Source organism: Hemitrygon akajei, chromosome 25 (genome assembly GCF_048418815.1).
Source record: "Hemitrygon akajei chromosome 25, sHemAka1.3, whole genome shotgun sequence".
Classification (NCBI taxonomy): Eukaryota; Metazoa; Chordata; class Chondrichthyes; order Myliobatiformes; family Dasyatidae; genus Hemitrygon; species Hemitrygon akajei.
In genome coordinates this window covers 38,157,028-38,173,551 of record NC_133148.1, presented here as the reverse complement: position 1 = coordinate 38,173,551, position 16,524 = coordinate 38,157,028, and the positions used below count along the sequence as shown (strand labels likewise).

General features: G+C 46.7%; 1 protein-coding gene across 4 annotated transcripts in view; it reads left to right on the top strand.

Moving 5' to 3' along the window:
- npas1 (neuronal PAS domain protein 1) overlaps positions 1-16,524 on the top strand; it is a 625,083-nt gene that overhangs the window by 547,241 nt on the left and 61,318 nt on the right. For all 4 annotated transcript variants that reach the window (XM_073029337.1, XM_073029338.1, XM_073029340.1 and 1 more), the window contains exon 6: positions 5,877-6,051. In XM_073029337.1, the coding sequence (XP_072885438.1) occupies positions 5,877-6,051 (175 nt within the window). The remainder of the gene's footprint in view (positions 1-5,876; positions 6,052-16,524) is intronic.

Genomic DNA, 16,524 nt, shown 5'->3' with positions numbered 1-16,524 from the left:
TGGGTTTTGGGGTTTTGATCCTCCACATCAACCCGGCACGGTGGAGAGAGCACTCGGGAGTGGTCTGAAGGCACACACTCAGTGATTCAGGAATAGCTTCTTCACCTCAGACATCTGAATGGGCATTGAACCCATAAATTCTACCTCACTACTTTTTTTTGCACTTCTTATTTAATTTAACTATTATATTTTCAGTTATAATATATAATATATAATTCAGTTTTTTTCTCTACTATTATGTATTGCATTGTACTGCTGCCACAAAGACAACAAATTTCATGACATTTCATTACATACGAATCAGAATCAGAATCACTTTTTTGCCAGCCTGTGAAACATTCCAGAATTGATTGTGGTTCGGTGCCAAGCGTAAAACACAGGACAATACCATATCAGACAGCACGATAGCAACCAACAATTCACAAGACAATAGTGCAAACAGCCGTGAGTAAGCAACAATTAGCAGAACAGTCACATGCGCAAACCTCAATAATCAAACTTAAATAAATGTGAACATATGAGCGACATCATCATCATCATTACGTGCCAAGTCGTATGACATCATCATTATGTGCCATGTTGTATGATTTGGGCGACCATGGTCTTTCCACGACCATGATTGTTCTTGGTAAGTTTTTTTACAGAAGTGGTTTGCCATTGCCTTCTTCTGGGCAGTGTCTTTACAAGACGGGTGACCCCAGCCATTATCAATACTCTTCAGAGATTGTCTGCCTGGTGTCAGTGGTCGCATAACCAGGACTTGTGATCTGCACCGGCTGCTCATACGACCATCCACCACCTTCTGCCATGGCTTCACGTGACTCTGATCGGGGGCTAAGCAGGTGCCACACCTTGTCCAAGGGTGACCTGCAGGCTAGCGGAGGGAAAGAGCACCTTACACCTCCTTTGGTAGAGACGTACCTCCACCCCGCCAATATATGTACAAGTTCAATAATAACAGAACAAGGACATCAGGAAAGACCATTTAACAGATGTTGTGCGGGGACAGTTAGGGGATTACACCTGAGTGAGTTTTGTTGGGTAGCTGGATAGCCTCAGGAAAGAAGCTTTGAAGGTGATGTGTAGTCCTGTTATAGTAAGTAGGGTTTTCATCGTAATTGTACCTTCCCTAACTTGTGCACATGACAACGAACTCAACTTGACTTTTGGGAAAATTACTAACGTGCTTTGAAAGAGATAGAATGTGATTCCCAATTAATAATTTCTACAACTGAATATATCAGCCTTGGGAACTTTAAGGTTCACTTTTGAAGTGCGGTCAATATTGCAAGGAAGGAAACATGTCAAACAGCTTGGGGCACAAGGAACTGCTCCAGACAGTCACGTGAGACTGATTAGATCAGGAGTTCCAAACCTTTTCTACGCCATGGAACCCTACCATTAACCAAGGGGTGCATGGACCCAGGTTGAGAACCCCTGGATTAGATTATCTCTAGTCCTGATGAAATGTCTCAGCCTACAACATATTCACCTCCATAGATGCTGCCTGACCTGGTGTGTGTGTGTGTGTGTGTGTGTGTGTGTGTGTGTGTGTGTGTGTGTGTGTGTGTGTGTGTGTGTGTGTGTGTGTGTGTGTGTGTGTGTGTGTGTGTGTGTGTGTGTGTGCGTGCGTGCGTGCGTGCGTGCGTGCGTGCGTGTGTGTGTGTGTGTGTGTGTGTTCTGGATTATCTCCATGTAGATCAGGGCACCCATCCTTTTTTATGTCCATGGAGCCCTACCATTAACCGAGGGGTCTGTGGACCCGAGGTTGGGAACCCCTGATGTTGAGGGAGTCGTTTGAGAAATTGTTCTTTCCATTCTTTACATTAGGCCGAGAGAGCAGACAGGTGTAACCCGGTACTGGGTGGTGGGGTGAGGGCTCCCATTGCAGCATGTTACTCTCTCAAAGGACAATCAGCCTCCTGATACACTGCCTGATCTCGTTTGTTTTCAATCCCTGGGTTCCTTGGAGAGTTCAGGGATGAGTGAGAGACTTTGACTCTTCATGATAATTTATTTTAAAGTTTAAACAAAGATACAAAGTAACAAGGCAGATGAGAGATGAGAAATTAAAGGATTCAATATAAAAACATGGCGCCTTTGAGAAGATATCACCTTTATAATCTAGAAAGCAGAAATTCCTTAGATAAGAATATACCAATCAACAGTTGCACGTGTATGTCATGGGGGAAATGAGCTAACACTTAGCCAAATAATAAAAAAGAAAAGGTATATGTAACTGCTATATCATCTTCTGCCAGTCAGTGGGGACAAATTACATTCTGTGACAGATATGAGTTTGTTAAAGATACAAACTGTGTCAGTAAAAATGAAACTATGATTAAAAGTACAATTTTATTCTTGCATTCATTCAAGTAGTGTATTATAAAAAGTACTTAAAAAAAACAACTGATTCCTTGTGTATCCCCCGTCAACGGATGTGCTTTTGATTAAGATCCACCACACGTGGCCTGGACCCAGCCCCGCAGATCAATCAACTTGGTGCTCCTCTGTCTGACATAAGGTGTAATTGATCACATGACAACTGGATAAACAGAGCAAGTTGTCCATCAGGAAAAGGCGTCCAGTCAATCGTATCTCCCTGAAAAAAAAAAGGAAATGTTGGAAAAATAGCTTTCAAGCCGGGCCTAATTAATCAGATGTTCGCCCTCATAAGTATGCAAAAGATTTGAGCCCTGTTTGTTGACCTTTAATATTCAAGGAAGTCAATATCTGTCTTCTGGTAGTTAGCTGCACAGGGGGCTGCTGAATGTTAATAGCATTTTGTTTATTCCTTGTGTGCTGAATCCAGAGTTTAGATCATTAGTGGCCAGATGAAGTCAGATCCTGCCTCAAACTTCTTAATTACTCATGCAGGACACAATGCAAAGGGAAAGGGGGAAATGCCTGACTTCCTACAGGAGTGAGACACACCAGCTAGTTGAGCGGTGTCACAGCAACAACTGTGCACTCAACATCAGTAAGACTAAAGAATTGATTGTAGACTTCAGAAAGGATAAGACTAGGGAACATGAAACAATCCTCATAGAGGGATCAGAAGTGGAAAGAGTGAGCAATTTCAAGTTCCTGGGTGTCAATATCTCTGGGGATCTAACCAGGACCCAAAATATTGATATAAAGAAGGCAAGACTGTGACTATATTTCATTAGAAGATTGAGAAGATTTGTCTTGTCACCAAAAACACTTGAAAATGTCAACAGATGTACCGTGGAGAGCATTCTAACTGGCTGCATCACCGTCTGGTATGGGGGAGGGTGGCTTCTGCACAGGGTCATAGTAAGCTGCAGAGAGTTGTAAACTCAGTCAGCTCCATCATGGGCTCTACCCTCCCCACAGCATCCAGGACATTTTTGGGGAGCAAAGCTCCAAGAAGGCTGCATCCATCATTAACAACCCCCATCACCCAGTTCATGCCCTCTCCTCATTGCTACCATCAGGGAGGAGGTACAGAAGCCTGAGGACACACACTCAACGATTCAGGAACAGCTTCTTCCCCTCTGCCGTCCGATTTCTGAATGGACATTGAACCCATGAACACTGCCTCACTAATTTTTCATTTCTATTTTTGCACTACTAATTTAATTTAACTAATTTTACACATATACTTAATGTAATTTATAGTTTTCCCTCTGTTGACATGTATTTCATTGTACTGCTTCCACAAGGTTAACAAATTTCACGACATATGCCAATGATATCAAACCTGATTCTGTTTCTAATTCTACACCATCAGGCACATAAGCCTCCACACCATAAGACCATATGATATAGGAGCAGAATTAGGCCATTTGACCCATTGAGTCTGCTCCCCCATTTCATCATGGCTGATTCATTTCCCTCTCAACCCCAGTCTCCTGCCTTCTCCCCGTATCCCTTCATGCCCGGACCGATCAAGAATCTATCAACTTCTGCCTTAAATGACTTGACCTCTACAGTCGCCTGTGGCAATGGATTCCATTGAGTCACCGCTCTCTGGCTAAAGAAATGTTATCATTGAGGACATCTTCAGAAGACAGTGCCTCAAGGTGGTAGCTTCCATCAACACGGACCCTCGCCACCCAGGCCTTGCCCTCTTCTCATTGCCACCACCATCGAAACAGAAACATAGAAAACCTACAGCGCAATACAGGCCCTTCAGCTGTGATGAACATGTCCTTACCTTAGAAATTACCTATGGTTATCTCTATTTTTCTGAGCTCCATGTACCTGTCCAGGAGTTTCTTAAAAGACCCTATCGTATCCACCTCCATCACCGCTACCAGCAGCCCATTCCAGTGATTTATACTAACTTATTAACACAAGAAAGTCTGCGGTCGCTGGAAATCTAGAGCAACACACACAATATACTGGAGGAACTCAGCAGGTCAGGCAGCACCTACGGAGAGGAATAAAGAGTCAATGTTTTGGGTCGAGACCCTTCATCAAGACTGGAAAACAAGGGGGCAGGATCCAGGATAAGGAGATGAGTGGGAGGGGCAGGAGTCGAGAGGTAAAGTTGCAGCTATATAGGACCCTGGACAGACCCCACTTGGAGTACTGTGCTCAGACCTGGTCGCCTCACTACAGGAAGGATGTGGAAGCCATAGAAAGGGTGCTGAGGAGATTTACAAGGATGTTGCCTGGATTGGGGAGCATGCCTTGTGAGAATAGGTTGAGTGAACTCGGCCTTTTCTCCTTGGAGCGAAGGAGGATAAGAGGTGTACAAGATGATAAGAGGCACTGATCGTGTGATAGTCAGAGGCTTTTTCCCAGGGCTGAAATGGTTGCCTCAAGAGGACAGAGGTTTAAGGTACTGGGGAGTAGGTACAGAGGAGATGTCAGGGGTAAGTTTTTTACTCAGAGAGTGGTGAGTGCATGGAATGGGCTGCCGGCAAAGGTGATGGAGGCGGATATGATAGGGTCTTTTAAGAGGCTTTTAGATAGGTACGTGGAGCTTAGTAAAATAGAGGGCTATAGGTAAGCCTGGTAATTTCTAAGATAGGGACATGTTCGGCACAACTTTGTGGGCTGAAGGGCCTGTATTGTGCTGTAGGTTTTCTATGTTTCTATAAGCTGACAGATGATAGGTGAAGCCAGGTAAGGGGGGAGGTGAGGGAGGAGGGGATAAAGTGAGAAGCTGCAAGGTGATTGGTGGAGAAGGCTGATGAAGAAGGAATCTGATAGGAGAGGAGAGAGGACCATGGGAGAAAGGGAAAGGGAAGGATTAAAAGGGTAACCAGAATAGGGAATGGAAAACGAGAGGAGGGAGAGGAGAGAAATTAATGAAAGTTTAGGGAATTTGAGGTTCATGCCATCAGGTCAGAGAATAAGATGTTGCTCCTCCAGCCCGAGTTTGGTCTCATCATGGCAGTAGAGGAGGCCCTGACAGACAAGGGAAGTTGAATTAAAATGGGTAGCCAACTAGAGATCTTGCCTTTAGCAGCGGAGAGTGTGAAGATGCTTGACAAAGATTTTCCACCCTTTCCTTATTGCTGATACCCTCTAATCCAGGCAGGATCCTGGGCGGACCAGTTCAGCACAAAGCTGCACAGTGAGGTAGTCTTTCCTCCCGCAGGTTGGGTGAGACTGGAACTGGAAGCCTTAGGTTTAGGCTGAAAGGTAAAAGACGAGGGAAACTAAGGGGGATCTTCAGAGGAGGTTGCGAGTGTGGAACAAACTGAAAGTAAGGAATGCAACCCCTTTCTTGAGGCAGGACTACTGAGCGTTCGGGGAGGAAGAGGGGAGTCTGAATGGGAAATGGAAAACTTTGCATATGAGGTGCACTGCTGGCCGTTTAAGATGGTGAATGGGGTTCTTACCAAATCATCATTAACCCTTGCACGTTTGCCCCCGTTTATATCTTCTTTCTTGCCCAGGTGGAACTAACAGGCAGCAGCATCTTCGACTACATTCACCCTGGCGATCACGTTGAGGTGGCGGAGCAGCTGGGTCTGAAAGTGCCGAGCAGCCGCGGTCATAGCTCCCAGGCCCCCGCCGAGGACGGGGCAAGTTCGACGTCTTCCTCCTCACTGGCCGAGACCCCCGAGCCAGGTAAGGGGGAGGACCCACCCGCGGGCAAAGGGGAGAGGTTTAGCTGGACTCGGGGACAGGGCTGGGAACTTGTTGCCCACTGACTCTCTACGTCTCCATCACAGGCACAAGTCCCCCTTCCGTCATTAAGGAACTTCATCATCTGGAATATTATAAATTACTATGATTGCACATTGCGCATTCAGATGGAGACATAACGTAAGGATTTTTACTCCTCATGTATGTGAAGGATGTAAGGAATCAAGTCAATTCAATTCAGTGTCCACTTCTCATTATCACCACTGGACAACAACGTGTTGCTACTTCTGAAATTTCTTTTTTTTTGTCTGTGATAGATCACCTGAAGCTGAACGGAAATGTAATATCAGACTACTTGTATGACGTAGGAATTTGGAGAAACAGGAAATTAACTTTTATTCAATATAATGTATTTAATCGCAAAACAGTGCTGACACTTTGCATTAGTTCGTCTAAGCTAAAAATGCTTTGTTGCTGATTTTCGTTTGTACTCAATGTCTGAGGCTTCTCGCTGAAGTGTCCAACAATAATCAGCCAGTATTGATGGATTCTAGTTGCCCTGATTCCGTTTCTCCATGACCTCAATGTCCTGGTGAAACCTTTCACCGTGCTCGTCACCGACAGCGCCAAGATTTGCAGGGAAGAAGTCTAAATGGGAATGCAGAAAATGAATCTTTAGTGACAAGTTGCACTTCATGGTTTTGTATGCTTGAAGCATGTTGTCAACCAGCTGCAGGTAGTTTGGTGCTCTGTAGTTGCCAAGAAAATTTTCAATAACGTCCTTGAATGCCTTCCGTGTGATTTTCTCCGGTCTCACTAGAGGTTCTTCAAATTGCCTGTTGTTGATGACCTGTTTGATTTGCGGACCAACAAAAACACCTTCCCTAATGTTGGTAGCAGTTATTCTGACTTGAATAATGAATTGAAATAACAAATCAAGGTGATTTTTTTTAGAAAAATGGTGCGTGATAGGGTAATTTCATGGTGATAGGGTAATCTCATGGTGATAGGGTAATTTTATGGTGATGGGGTAATTTCATGGTGATAGGGTAATTTTATGGTGAGGGGGGTAATTTCATGGTGATTTTCATGATCAGCAGCCCAAAATTCATAAGCTACACCCAAAAGTATTCTAGCCAGCTGGTGGTGTAATGCCAATGGCACAGAGCTTTCAAATTTGAATCCTGCCGGCTCCTTGCACACTTTCCATCTGTGTTGGGTTGAGCGTCAAGCTAGCGACTCGACCTCGTAAAAACAGTCGAATGCTACGGAAACGGCAAAAGTGCTGCCCGATGCGTGAAGAGGAGCAGCAACAGCGACAAAAGTATTCAAGGAGCAAAGTCTTTGTTGTCCAGTGGAGCCCGAAGATGTGCAGGCAACATTCTAAAGATGTACAGTGAGGATTAATTCAGTAAGATATGCTTCAACAGGTTAGGGAAATGTATACAATATACATCCTGAGATTCTTTTTCTTTGCAAACATCCATGAAAACAGAGCAGTGCCCCAAAGAATGAGTAACTGTTAAACGTTAGAACCCCAAAGTCCCCCCCCCCAGCTCCCCCCTCCCACGCACAAGCAGCAGCGAGGCAACGATGCCCCACCAGGAAAAAAAAAGCATTGCACCCCCCCCTCCGAGCACTCGAGCGTGCAGCAAAGCATCGGTTAAGACACAGACTTGCAGTACCCCAAAGACTACTCGTTCACCCGGTATTCGACATCCCACAGGCTCCCTCTCCTAATAAGGGAAAAAGAGGTGCCCCCCGTTTTCACAGCGAGAGGGGAGACATAACGAACAACTCGCTGATTTACGATGTTAAAACTCTGTTGCGTCGCTTTCTCCGAGCTCTGAGCCCAGAGAATGGGCCCCGAGGCCCACATCTCTGGACGCTCAACCCTCGGCAGCTAACCCGCTGCTCTCGACGTTCCGTGTTCTCCCGCGACGACTCCGTCAGGGGCACCGGCCAAGAATCAGCCCATCTGCAGAGCCACGGAAATCCAGCTCTGAAGGCACACTCGTCTTCCGGGCCGCGTTCTTGGGATATCAGAAAGCGGCCGGTCGTGAGGCCCTGAGACATTGTCCCATTCCTGCTCGCAACCAAAGTCACAGTGTCTTCAAAAGAACCCTGAAAAGGGAAGAAAGAGATATCAACAATATGGGTGTGCTACGTTGGTGCCAGAAGCGTGGTGACACTTCTCACAATCTTCACTGATTTGATTTAAGGCGAACGACGCATTTCACTGTAAGTTTCAATGTACAAGTGACAAACCTGTTTCTTCAGCTTTACCTTCCCTTCACCATCAGATTTCTGAATGGTCCATGAACACTCATTCACAATTTTGCTCTTTTTTTACACACTATTAATTTACCTTTTATGGTCTTATGGGCATTTCGATGTACTGCTGCTGCAAAACAACAAATTTCACTTCCTGTGTCGCTGATATTAAACCTAGTTCTAATTCTGCCCGTCTGGATGAAAGGATATGTCCTCCTCTCCCTTTCAAATCCAACAATCCATGCCCCCTTGCTTTTGAACCCTTGGATGTTGAGATGCATCCTAAGGTGCATCGGGACACATCATCAGTGATGTAACCTGGGGTCCTCGGGTATTTCGGGTCTTCCAACACCTGACACTGTCGCCCAGGCGACCCAGCCAGGGTTGGTCAGGCCCTGGCTCGGGTGCCCAGGTCACACCTCTTGGTCCTCCGCCATCTGGAGGCTCTGTGTCGGTCCTTGTGGTGAACTACATATACCTGTCTGGACACGCCCCCCCCCCAACCCCCGCTGACTGCTCCTGTGGCTCCTTCCACTGACTGTGCCTCCTCCCATAGGCCCCGGTATAAAGGCGATTGGAGACACAGCCCCGGCCTCAGTCTCCAGGATGTAGTGTGGTGGTCAATTGCTGCTTGTTCTTTCTTCCAGCCAATAAAAGCCGATATCTCGCCTCACGTCTCCAAGAGTTATTGATGGTGCATCAGTCCTGAAGTCTCTTTTCATTGCAGCCCCCATAATTCCCAGGAGGTTCTGCACAACGAGCAGCCAGCAGAAACCCCTAAAACCACCTCCACAGGCACGAGAGGAGTGGCCCTTCCCCCCTTACTCCATATACTACCTCAGCCGCCAATAATTATATACACCTCGATTAATTCTCCCCCTGACCTCCTCTGTCCCATACAAGATCGATCAATCCCAGGAGCGGCACAGTAACGTAAGGCTTTACAGCGTTAACAGAGAGATTAGTTTACTACCCGCCATTGTCTATAAGCAACGTAGGAGCCATCTACTCACTTTTCTGCCAGTATTGTATTTTCTGTTGTGGTTTTATAGTGGTAAACTGTCACGTGGGTTGGGGTGTGGGAGAAGCAAATGAGTATACATAACACGTACAACACGCTGGAGGAACTCAGCAGGTCGGGCAGCATCCGTGAAAACCAACAGTCAACGTTTCGGGCCGAGACCCTTTGTCAGCGTGTTGTTCGTTTCCACGGATGCTGCCCGACCTGCTGAGTTCCTCCAGCTTGTTCTACGCGTTGCTTTGACCGCAGCATCTGCAGCGGACTTTGTGTTACCAATGAGTAGACGTATTCTCTCTCGGTCTTTCGGTAAGTTTAGTCTGGTGTAGTTAGAGGCAAAGGCGAGCTGGGGATGATTTTCTTTTCGTTGACCACTTTGTTTAAGTATGCTAATTGGGACATTATTGTTCAAAAACTAACTGGATCGCTATTACGCCTTAGTACGTGACATTGCTAATTTTAATTTCGTTAGCGTTTTTATCGCAACAAGATTTGTTTGTCTATCCTGGTTTCTTAAACGCACTCTTTCGAACTTTCGGAACTTCGATATCGTGGATAGCGCAGTGTCAACCCGCTATGCTTAGTCTCCGAGCGGCTTTCTGTTTGTGAGTTTTCGCATCCCCCCCGTGGCGGCTTTCCTTTGGGAGCTCCGCACGTTCCTGAGATGTACAGCTTCGTGTTAGACGCAGACGCAAAGCGCCGGAGGAACTCAGCAGGTCAGGCAGCGCCGGCGGAGGTGAATAAGCGGCCGGCGCTCTGAGCTGAGGCCCTCCTTCAGGAGCGTTAGGGGGTTGTGGGCGCTGGAAGCGTGGAGACACTTGCAGGCTGGTCCCAGCACAAGCGGCACATTCCACTGCGTGTCCCAATGTATGGGTGACAAATGCATGGGGATTGTTGCTTGCTGCCGCTTATGCATGGGAGGGACTTTGGGGTTCCCACATTTAACTGCCGCTCATTCTTCGGGACACTCCTCTGTTTTTTGTGGAAGTTTGCGAAGAAAAAGCATTTCAGGATGTACATTGCATACATTTCCCCGACATTAAATGTACCTTTGAAATAAAGCTCATCTTTTTCTGCATCCTTATCCAAACTTTCCTCAGAGCTGTTATTTTTCAGCCTCGATGTGAATCTCCTCCACACTGTCTCCAGTACAGTCACGCCCCTCCTGTAATGAGGTGACCTGAACTGTAGACAGCACTTAATCAGCCTTAGTCTTTCATTCGAGCCTCCTTCCTTTCATATCCTGTGACTTTGCCTAAAAAGGGAAGAGTTCTCTGGAGCTTTTAAACCACCAATTGATGTGTCCTACCTCGAAGGATCTATGGACATAAACTTCAGGAGTCCTGGTGATGGCCAGCCTGAAAATTTATTCCTCTCCATAGATGCTGACTGGCCTGCTGGGTTCCTCCAGCATTTTGTGCGTGTTGTTTTGGATTTCAGTCTTCTGCAGTACCTCTTGTGTCTATGTTCAGCATTACTTTGCTCCAACCCACTACTCTGTATCCTCTCACTTAGAGTTCAGTTCTGTCCAAAAGTCTAAGGCACATATATATATAGCCAGGGTGCCTAAGACTTTTACACAGTACTGTCGTAATTTTATGTATTGCACTGTACTGTTGCCATGAAGAAAAAAACAAATTTCATGATAAATGTAAGTGATGATAAACCTCATTCTGATCTGGGTTTCTATCGTGGACTGAGAGTGGGAAGGGGGCAGGGAGAGGGGGATCACGGTTGGGAAAAGGGGAAGGGAGAGGGAAGCACCAGAGAGACATCTTGTAATGATCAATAAACCAATTGTTTGGAATCAGATGACCTTGCCTGGTGTCTCAGGGCTGGGTGTGTCTGCACCTGTGCCACCCTCTGCCCCGGCACTCCTTCTCTGCCTCCTGTCCCACGCCTCTCCCACGGTGCTCCACCCTCGCCATTCCCAACATCCTTTGCTCCCACCATATTTATAAACTCACTGTCCGCTCCACATTGACAAATACAATTTCTTAAGCGCCATAGCTATATAGTACTGTATATTGATATTTTGTCTTGCAGTCAGTAGAGAATAGAATGTCACCAGCAAATAAATATTGCAATACCCCCACCCAATAGATATCCAGAAAGGGTTAACGGTCTCATCTTTGTGTTTCCCTGTAAGGTCTAAGCTCAAAAGGTTTGGGAGGGAGGCAGGCTCAGGCAGAGAGCGTATTCCTCTCAAACACCATTACTTCACACTGAATGTCAGGGGAATTAATTAGTTGAGATCACAAGGAATGAAAGAAAAGACAGAGGTTAACTGTTTGTGCTTAATGGAGAAATTAACTCTCAGAAGCGAGGAAGGAAGGGCTATGATCCCCTATGACCCCCCCCTGTGAGAGTCAGGGGTCAAACTTCCCCATCTGAACAACAGCATCGGTATCGGTATTGATTTATTATTGTCACATGTACCGAGATACAGTGAAGAGCTTCTCTTGCAAACTGTTCGTACAAATCAGATCATTACACAGAGCACTGAGGCAGAACAGAGTAAAACAACAACGATGCAGAATGAAGTGTAAAGTTCAAAGTAAATTTTATTATCAGAGTACTCATATACGTCAGCATATCCAACCCTGAGATTCATTGTCCTGTGTGCATACACAGCAAATCTATGGAATAGTAACTGTAACAGGATCAATGAAAGATCAACCAGAGTGCAGAAGGCAACAAACTGTGCAAACGCAAATATAAATAAATAGCAATAAATAACGAGAACATGAGATAAAGAGTCCTTAAAGTGTGATCATTGGTTGTGGGAACATCTCAATGGATGGGCAATTGAGTGTAGTTATCCCTTTTTGTTCAAGAGCCTGATGGTTGGGGGGTAGTAACTTGTCCTGTGAGTCCTGAGGCTCTTGTACCTTCTACCAGAAAAGAGCAGTGCAGGTAAACGATAATGTGCAATATCATACCAAGTAGATTGTGAGGTTAGCAGTCCATCTTATCGTACCAGAGGTCCGTTCAATAGTCTGATAACAGCAGAGTAGAGGCTGTCCTTGAGCCTGGTGGGACGTGCTTTCAGGCTTTTGTATTTTCTGCCTGACAGGAGAGGGGAGAAGAGAGATTGTCGGGGTTGATAGCGTCTTTGATGACGCAGTGAGAAGTGTAGGCAGAGGGAGGTTGGATCCCATGATGTGCTGAGCTGTGTCCCAGGAATTACTGCAAGTGCAAGGCAGAGGTTCCCACCCTTGCCTCCATGGGTCGAACCGGTCACAGTACATGTTCTTTACATGAACCAAAGGCCATTCATGGAAACCAGCCTTCCTCCATGGTCCCTGTGGTTCCTCAGTAAACAGCCAGCATAATCAAAGACACTACCCACCTACCTGAGATATTCTCTCCACACCCCCACCAACCACCCCCGCAACAGGAAGAAGGTACAAACTCCTGAAACCACCTACCACCGGGATCAAGGGCAGCTTCTATCCCGCTGTTATCAGAGTCTTCAACGGACCTCTTGTACGATAAGATGGACCTTTTGGCCCCACAATCTACCTAGCTGTGACCTGGTGGCGGATCGAAGCAGCGAGCTGCTGGTCCCTCGCCCTCGTTCGTCTCTCCGTCGCTCGTGAGAGCCCCTGTCTGAGATACCAACGTGTTGGGATGGACTCTAGATCATGGGGCTTCAGGGGCTTTGCTATTACAGTGCGGGGGGGGGGAGTCAATACTTCTGCCGTTGCTTGTACGTGGGAGGGGGAGGGGGTATTTGTGATGCTGATGTTTCTGTCACTCATTCTTTAGGGTTTTTCTTGTTTCGTGGATGTCTGTGAAGAGTAAGAATTTCATATTGTGTACTGTGTACATCCTCTGATTTTAAATTGAACCTTTGAACTTCTATCTCACTGCTATAAGACCAGGGTCCCCTGGAACAATATGACGGACTCTTGACCTCACACTCTACCTCATTGTGAACTTATTGTCTCCCTGCACTGGACTTACACTGTAACTATAACTCTTTACTCTGCATTCTAGTCTTGTTTTCCACGGACTACCTCAGTGCACAGTTGTGATGAAATAACCTCTATGCAAAGAAATTTTTCATCATACCTCAGTACATTTGACAATGATAAACCAATTTACCATTCAATCCCTCTTGTAAACTGGCCAGAGTGTTCACTGAGGTCTTTAACCACTCACTTTGGCAATCTGAGGGACCCCCCCAGCTGCTCCAAGCAGAGTTCACTTATACCTGGTGCTAAGAACGTAGTAACCTGCCTCAATGCCTATCGTCCAGTAGCACTTACAGCCGCTGTGATGAAGTGTTTTGAGAGGGTGGTGATGAAACATATCAACTCCCGCCTGAGAAGCAACTTGGATCTGCTCCAATTTGCCTATCATCACAGCAGATGCCATCTCAATGGCTCTTCACTCGACCCTGGAACATCCGGACAGTAAAGATGCATACATCAGGATGCTCTTTATCGATCACAGCCCGGCATTCAATATAGTGGTTAGCGCAACTATTACAGTGCCAGAAACCCGGGCTCAGTTCCCGCCGCCGCCTGGAGAGAGTTTGTATGCTCCCCCCAGGACTGTGTGGGTTTCCTCCGGGTGCTCCGGTTTCCTCCCACAGTCCAAAGACATCCCGGTTGGTAGGTTAACTGGTCATTGTAAATTGTCCCGTGATTAGGCTGGGATTAAGTGGAAGGAGTGCTGGGCGGTGAGGCTTAAAGAGCCCAAAAGGCCTGCTCCACACTGTATCTCAATAAAACAGTACATTCCAGGGACGTATGAGTTAGAGGTTAATTGGTCAGATGGGTATAATTGGGCGATGTGGGCTCGATGGGCAGGAATGGCCTGTTACCAAGATGTATCTCCAAATTAAAGATAAAACCTGGTAATTTACTGACCACCATTACTGATGCTCGGTTTTGTTTTAACTTAAAAGATTCAATTACTGAGATTTAAATTCCCTCAGTGGTACTTAACGTCTGGTTTCCAGTTCATTAGCCTAGGCGTTGCTTATTAATCCAGTAACTTAACCAAGAAGAAGATAGCATTTAATTGCTCTGTCTACCCAGCACGTCTGATGGAATTCTAACATCCTTGGCTTTGAAACAACCATTAAGATCATCATTCATAGCTGCAGAACTAGGCCATCGTCTGCTCCGCCATTCCATCAGGGCTGATTTATTATCCCGCTCAACCCCATTCTCCTGCCTTCTCCCCGTAACCTTTGACACTCTGACTAATCAACCTCTTCCTTAAATATTCTCAATGACTTGTACCCCCCCCCCCGCCCCCACAGCTGTCTCCACCCCCTCCACACCCATCTGTGGCAATGAATTCCACAGATTCACCACCCACTGGCTAAAGAAGCTCGTCCTCATCTCCGTTCCGAATGGACGGCCCTCCGTTCCGCGGATAAGTGGGCCCCTCAGAGGCTGGCCAAGGGGAGCGCCCACCTGGGAAGGTCGGCTCCTGAAGCTCACCCCGGAACAACCTCACTCGAGCATTGCGTTTCCCTCTCAACGAGAAGAAGTTAGAGGGTCTAACTCCACACAGAAACAGGCCCTTAAGCCCATCTGGCCCCTGCCTAGTCCCGTCGACCACAGCCCTCCCGTCCATCTCCAAGCTTCCCCTAAATCGAACCTGCATCCACCACCTCCACTGGGGCAGTTTGTTCCACACTCTGAACGAAGAGGCTCCCCCTCACATTCCCCTTTCCTCCTTAACCTAGTCTCGCACAACCTCAGTAGAAAAAACCTGCCTACATTTACCCTGTCTATATCCCTCATAATTTTATATACCTCCACCGAATCTCCACTCATTCCCCCACACTCCAGGAGTCCTAACCTTTCCCTAGAACCCAAGTTTAAAGAAGGTCCATGGAGGGATAGGGCTTAGAGAGGCAATGGGCCAAACACAGGCTGTGTGGCCACCACGGTCAGCATGAACTGGTTGGGCCAAACGGCCTGGACCTGTGCTGTATTGCTCTGTGACTCTGAGGGATTTGACAGGAAAGCCACACGCTGACGTAGATCGGTCAACGTGGACGAACAAGGCTCGTTACTGCGTTGTACCTCAAGCACAGTAACTTGGAGCCACTTACTTACCGCCCATTACACGGCTGGCATTTAGGATAGCAATGAAGGTCCTCCATCTCTGCCTGCCCAAACCATTTCACACAGATGTAGAAGGATTTTTCATTGCTGCTTTTTCGTTTGACCAGTCAGGGTTGTTGGCCCTGAGCTGAACCCCCGCACCTGGAGGACCGGTGGACCACCCTCTGTCTGGCCTCTACCCTTTGACCTGTTTAGCATGGGTGACCCGACCAAGAGCCGAAGATTCTAGCCAGCATAACTCTCCAGGCCACTGAGGCACGCAAGCCTCCGAACCCCGTGACAAGATTGTGGTCTTCTTGGGGAAGTGTGTTGCTTCATGCCCTCAAAACCGTGGAGATGCATATCAACTTCAGGAGAAATGCATCCCCTCTCATCATCAACAACTCTACAGTTAGCAACTTTTCAACATTCAGGTTTCTGGGCATCGTTATTTCACAGGACCTCTCATGGGAGAGCCATATCTCCCTCATTAACAAAAAGGCTCAGCACTTCTTGTGGCCGATCTTCTCCAGAACAAACTGGTGCAATTCTACACTGCCATCACAGAGAACTTCCTCACATCAGCCATTACTGTCTGGTTTGGTGCAGCATCCTTCCAAATTATACTTGGAATGCCCTGGTTCACATCTTTGTAGGCCTCCGTTAGTCTCGATAGACCATGGATTTGCACCTTGGAAAGTTTCCAGGGCTCAAGCCTGGGCAGGGTTTTTTTAATGGAAGACCAGCAGTTGCCCAAGCTGCAAGTCTCCCCTCTCCACGCCACCGATGTTGACCAAGGGAAGGGAATTAGGACCCATACAGCTTGGCACCAGTTTATGCTGTAGGTATTTATTGTAAGAGCTGTTTGTTCTGCTATCAGCCTGTTTGGGTTATTATTGAAGTTAAGGGATGATGTGGAACGTGTGCCATCTAATGATGAGGGTATAGAAGGAGTTTTTCTACTGAAGGTGGGTGACACTAGAATCAGAGGTCATGGGTTAAGGATAAAAGGAAACTTCTTCACTCAGAGGGTCTTGAGAGTGCATTACAAGCTGCCAACACAAACATTTGAGCTCGATTTCAACATTT